This window comes from Artemia sp. Qi Xiang Cuo, unplaced genomic scaffold (assembly GCF_049724085.1).
Source record: "Artemia sp. Qi Xiang Cuo unplaced genomic scaffold, ASM4972408v1 HiC_scaffold_189, whole genome shotgun sequence".
In the NCBI taxonomy this organism is placed as follows: Eukaryota; Metazoa; Arthropoda; class Branchiopoda; order Anostraca; family Artemiidae; genus Artemia; species Artemia sp. Qi Xiang Cuo.
In genome coordinates, this window is record NW_028297598.1 from 1 (window position 1) to 6,712 (window position 6,712).

The 6,712-nt window shown below is 34.5% G+C and overlaps 1 protein-coding gene across 1 annotated transcript; it reads right to left on the minus strand.

Moving 5' to 3' along the window:
* Positions 1-2,929: 2,929 nt before the first annotated feature.
* LOC148938865 (uncharacterized) lies at positions 2,930-3,640 on the minus strand. The gene has a single exon (XM_089107484.1). The coding sequence runs from the start codon at positions 3,638-3,640 to the stop codon at positions 2,930-2,932; it is 711 nt and encodes a 236-aa protein (XP_088963610.1).
* Between the last annotated feature and the right edge of the window lie 3,072 nt (positions 3,641-6,712).

Below are 6,712 nucleotides of genomic sequence, written 5' to 3' on the forward strand. Positions count from 1 at the left end.
CTTTGAAAAATCAAGAGAATGTAACTGTGATATGGTAAACCACGACAAAGTACTACTGAAATATTCCAACTTTTGCATTTCAACGAAAGAAATCCAAAATAAACTTTGAAACATCAAGAGAATGTAAGTGTGACAAGGTAAAGCACAACAAGACACTACTGAAATATTCCAAATCTCGCATTTCAAGGAAAGAAATCCAAAATTAACTTTGAAAAATCAAAAGAATGTAACTGTGACAAGGTAAACCACGATAAAACACTACTGAAATATTCCTTCTCTTGCATTTCAAGGAAAAAAATCCAAAATGAACTTTGAAAAATCAAGAGAATGTAATTATGACAAGGTAAACCACGACAAAACACTACTGAAATATTCCAATTCTTGCATTTCACGAAAGAAATTCAAAATGAACTTTGAAAAAACAAGAGAAGATAACTGTGACAAGGTAAAGCACAACAAAACACTACTGAAATATTCCAACTCTTGCATTTCAACAAAAGAAATTCAAAATGAACTTTGAAAGATCAAGGGAATATCACTGTGACATGGTAAACCACGATAAAACACTACTAAAATATTCCAAATATTTCATTTCACGAAAGACACCCAGAATGAACTTTGAAAAATCAGTTTAATGTAACTGTGACACGGTGAACCATAGCAAGACACTACCAAAATATTTCATCTATTACGTTTCAATATATAAAACCCAAAATAAAACTTTGAAAAAATCAAGAGAATGTAACTGTGACAAGGTAAACCACGACAAAACACTACTGAAATATTCTAGCTCTTGCATTTCACGAAAGAAATTCAAAATGAACTTTGAAAAATGAAGAGAATGTAACTGTGACAAGGTAAAGCACGACAAAACACTACTTAAATATTCCAACTCTTTCATTTCACGATAGAAATTGAAAATGAACTTGGAAAAATCAGTATAAGATAACTTTGACAATGGAAAGCATAACAAGATGCTACTGATATATTCCGAATCCTTAATTTCAACAAAAGATATTCAAAGTCAATCTTTAAAAATAAAGAGAATTTAACTGTGAAATGTTAAACCACGACAACAAACTATTGAAGGATTTAAACTAATGCATGTAATTAAAGAAATTAAAAAGGAACTTTGAAAATCCAGAGAATGTAACTGTGACAAGGTAAAGCACAACAAAACGCTACTGAAATATTCCAACTCTTGCATTTCAACAAAAGAAATCCAAAATGAACTTTCAAAAATTAAGAGAATTTAACTGCGACAAGGTAAAGCATAACAAAACACTCCTGAAATATTCCAACTCTTGCATTTCAATGAAAGAAATTCAAAATGAACTTTGAAAAATTGAGAGAATGTAACTGTGACAAGGTAAACCACGACAAACACTACTGAATTTAAGTTGGTTTCATCTGATTCGAAGACATGTAAAAAAAAGTTGAAAAAAATATATCATGTTAAAAAAAAGGGGGGGCCAAAAAGCTGGAAGGAGGAGGCACCCTTCGAGTTTGGGGATAAGGGACATTTGGGGAGTTGATGTCTCTGCTGGTTAGAGTCGTTTGGGCTTATTATACTTGATGGTTCGTACTCACAAACACCATACTGCTTGATTTGCAAGAATTTCTAAGGTTTGTTCTGAATTTCATTATTAAAATTCTTTTCTTACCATCTACATCTCTCTTAGTATCAACTTTTTAGTATACTAAAACGTTAGACCCTATTTTAAATTGACAATACTGCTTATGAATGATAATGGTAATAAGCTTACCTTAGCTATGGATGTCAGGTATTGCGTTATCTTGGAACGATAATTTCGACAGGACCTGTGCCTGTCATCATCAGGTTCAAATTCAAGACTCTTGCCAGAATATAAAATCACTAAATAAAATAAAACTAAAATCACTGAACAATACTAATAATAAGTTGAACCTGGAATTATTGTTGTAATTTGACCCGGATTTTGGTAGAGGCATTGATGGCCGCTATCCTTGTAGATCTGAAAAAGGTTGGTTCTATAGAAGCAGGGTGGAGTTTTTTGTGAGTTCTTAGCCTATGGGTAATGGGTTCCCAAATTTCACTGATGCGGAACTCTCCATTGTCTTTATTAATGGCTGGTTTGTTTTTAGCAATTTCCAGAGCTTCTCTGATTTTCTGCTTTAAGAGTTGTGGAACAATAGCAATAAGTTGAGCCTGGTCAAAATCAACAGAGTGAGAAGGGTTTTCAAAAATATGATGGGCCAGTGCAGAAAAATTATCTTCCTCCTTAAGCTTTGTCTTTTTAAGGCAGGCATCAATGGAATCAGCATGTTCTTTTAATCGGTGATGTAGAGATCTCATGGTACGACCTATATAGGTATCACCACAACTGCAAGGAATCTCATATACTCCTGGTGAATCTGAAGTGATCTTATCTTTGCCTTTGTTTAAGAAGGAGGAGACGGTCATTCCAGAAGGAAAAAACATCTTAAAGCCTAGCTTAGTGAGTTTGGAGCTTAAGATGTCAGTAATCCCCTTAATATAAGGTAATGACAAAAAGGGTTTATCTTCTTCAGTCTTAGGTGAGCTCTTGGTTTTTGTGCTAATCTTTCTCCTGGAGATAACCTTATCATTGACGTGTTGGGGGTAGCCATTGACTATAAGAACATCTTTTATATGATCATGTTCTGCCTTTAGCTCCAAATCAGAGGAACACACTATAAACGCTCTATCAACCAGCGAATAGACTACAGAATTTTTAACTATTGGATGGTTATAAGAGTCATATCTCAGATATCTATCACTATGAGTTGGCTTTCTATATGCACTCAAGTCAAACCTAGTTTCCCGTTTGACGATGAGAACATCTAAGACGGGTAAACTGTGGTTATTTTCGAGTTCAATGGTGAACTTTATATCTGGATCCTGCTGGTTAAAAATATTGAGAAAGGATCTTCATTCGTCTTTTGTCCCATTCCAAACTATTAAGCAATTATCTACATATCTCATGTAGAGTTGGAGATCCTTGAAGTCCTCCTTGAAGATATTATTTTCGATATATTGTAGAAACACCTCACTAAGAACTGGTGCCAAGGCTGATCTCATTGGTATGCCCCACTTCTGTTTGTAGGTTTGATGCCTGAAAGTGAAGTAAGCATTGTTCAGACATAAAGATGTGAGAATAATGATGTCTGTGGAGTCTAAGCTGGTCAGTTCTTTCCAGGAATCATCATTTTCCAAAGCTGATTGTAAAGCTGGTATAAGTCGGGGCAAGGGTATGCTAGTAATTAGAGATACAACATCGAAACTGCACATTGTGGTATTATCCAAGATGTTGATGCTTTTTAGCCTTTCAACTGCTTCTTTGGTATTTCTTATTGTGTGTTGACTGCTAAGAGTTATGGATCTTAAAATACCAGCCAAATACCTTTCCAACTTTTGTGTAGCAGAATCTATTGTTGAAACAATAGGTCTAAGGGGAATGGCTGGTCTGTGACTTTTGGGTGCACCATAAAATCTAGGAATGACCGATTTGACAGGAATGAGTTTCCGATAAAGTTGATCATTAATCCTATTTGTGAAACTAAGATTATCCAAAGCTTTTTTGACATTATCATAAGCAACCTTTACAGCATTGATATAATATTGACAATACTGTTCAAACATCACTTGTGTATTATACAGACCACATCGGAGAGGTAAAGCTAGGTCAACTCACAATGTCATTCTATCGTCGTTATCCATTTTCATAGACTGTTGTTGTTTCAAATATATAGCAAATTACCTGAGTTAACAACTCCTTCGGGGTTATCTTAACTGTTACTCATTTTAATCCTTTTTTTCACCACCTTCTTACAATCCAATCACTAATTAAAGTCAATCACACATCTATTATTCAAAACATTAATTAATATCTTTCATAGTGTCCAATTTGCGAATTCCTTATTCCTTTTTGCAAAAATGTCAATCAAAACAATTCCCAAATACACAATTTGACAATCTCTATTTTTCTATTTAAAAAAACAAAAACAAAAAAAAACAAAAAAGTAAAGTGTAATACTCACTCTCTTTGAAAAACCAAACCAGACTATGTCCACAAAACCAGACTAATACCACCAATCCAGACTCTCCGCACCAAACCTGAAAATACACATCGAACAAGAATATACATACCCTACAAGACAATACCCACCAAACAAGACTATACCAACCAAACCAGACTATACCCAACAAACCAGACTATGCCCACCAAACCAGACTATACCCACAAGAAACCTGTCTGGTTGGCCTTGGTAAGTCAATAACCCAACTAGCACAGGACGGAACATAGTCTACCCAAAGTATAATGCCATGTGAGAGGATACTCACTCTTTGAAAAGGTGTAGAGGCGCGATAGAATAACATGGAGATTCCTAGGGGCGCGATAGAAGTATAAGTTAACATACTACTGTTTTCTTCTTTTCTTCAGACAGTAATGGAAGTGATGAATAAATCCCGGCGCGGACGACCAAAAGGCGATAAGTGACAACTTGAAAACTTGTTTTACTGGTATCCACGGCAGCCCAAAAGGAGTTAAGTGCAGGACTTGCCTGTCGGTGAACTTAACTCCTTTTGGCCTGCAAGACAGCCCGAGAAATGCACATAACGCCTTTTTAACGGATCACAAAGCTTTGAACATCTCGGGAACGAAAGAAGATACGCACATTCTGAATAGGCCAATCGATCGAGCGTGTTCTGTTCAGTGGGGATAGGTATAAAACTCATTTTTCGAGAACATTTCACTTACCGCCTTTTGGTTTGCCACAGCCGAATTACGCTAACTCAACTAGAGAAAAAAGAAAATAGTTCACATGTTTGTTCGGAAAAAAACTGGGGTTCTGAATGGACAAGAAAAAAAAATTAAAAAGTAAATGCCAATTTTTCAATTAGATCATCGATAACCAATTTTCACCACTCGGGGGATAAATCCAGGATATTCTCTCCATAAAGATAAGAAAAGGCACTTTTCAAAATTTATAAGAGTAGTTTACGCTTGAGGAAAAACAAAACACCAATCTAAAGGTATTTTTCCATATCTATGGGGGCAATTTTACGCCCTTCTTATTCGTACACCTATATATAACATGGTAAAGCAGCAAAATAACAATTCATTACTCTGATAAATAGTATTATAGTTCGAGTGAATTTTTGGATGATTTAGTGATTTTCTTCAATAATCTAGTGATTTATTTGCTGATTTAGTGATTTTTTCCAGAATCTGGTCAGTTTTTTCACCGGAAGGCAACCCCAAAAGGGCCTTCTAGAAGAAAGTTCTAGGTGTTTAACCCCCCTCCCCCCTTGTAAAATTTGATTTTCTCAAGTTGTGACAAAAATTAGACATTTTTAGAATAAGAGAAACTAAATATAAAAAAAAGTCAAAACAAAAATAATGCGTGAAAAAGTGACCTGTTGAATATCATTCATGCCAATCCTTCGTACCAATTCAAATATAAACAAGGGTGTTGCAAAAATAATAATAGAGAAGAAAGAACTAATGACAAAGAAAAAAAAATAAATAAAATATATTCATATGGTTCAGAATCTGAGATATGGCACCGGAATCTATTAATTAAAGCCGAACTTAATTAGTCGATAAATACAAAGCATTGTTTTGAACGCCAAAAGAAGATATTTTGGTAAACGTAAAAGGCCTTGAGTTGCAAAATAAGTCGTCTTGAACAAATGCTATCAAAACTCAGCATAATGAGACTTTACTTGTAGCTTGGAAAGAAATCAGAAAATGGTGAAACTTTTAGGGATTTGATATTGAAAATAGGGACTTCTAGGGATTTTCCACCAGCCTTTTAGGGATTTGACAAATTTGAAGTGGAAACACTGGTAATATAGCGTAAAAATCATTTGTTTAACATTCCTGTTCAAATAGCAAGCACGATAACATACTTACTTCCGGAGTGTGTCCTACTATAATTATCCTCTTTTATTTTCGCATTTAAACACTTTATTCCCACATTAGTGGAATGGAAGCACTGCTTACGTGCGAATAAGATATTGATTAATGTCAAATTCTTTTGTCTAGTTTTCGATGGATTAATGGATAATAATATAATTCTTATGAAAGGAGAGAATATACTGACACAATTGGATGGAATACGAAAATTAGACCTTCGTTTTATGACATAAATGAAGTTGATCCAAATGAGTAAAGATAATTTCTTTCACATAAATCATTCCGCGCCATGTAAATTGATATTCACCAGGCGTAACAAATCAAAATTATCCTGCCAGTAAATACCAAAATACACCAGTTTGGCTGGAAATACGCCATTATGGTAACAATTTCTCTTTAGCAAGATATTAAAGATAAGTTATACCAATTAAACTATTAAATTGTAACATTTTACTAATATCTTTGAACATAAATCCGGTTAACTTGAAGGCTACTCACAACTTTCAATTAATGAAACGGATGGAGGTGTTAACAACTTTGTCACATTAAGAAATTTGAGTCTCTGAATTATTTTTGTAATAGCAATGTCTTATTTCATTTTCATATGCAAGCGTCCTAATCGTTTGAATGCAAACATACCTTTTTGAGAAATGAAAATCAGGGGTTTCTCAATCCGTTATCAACATGACTCAATAGACGAAACTATAATTTCTGAGAACCAAGTGGCCGGTTTACTGATTATGGCAATTATATTCCCGTTAACAAACCAAGAGGGGCCTTAGTCATTGCTA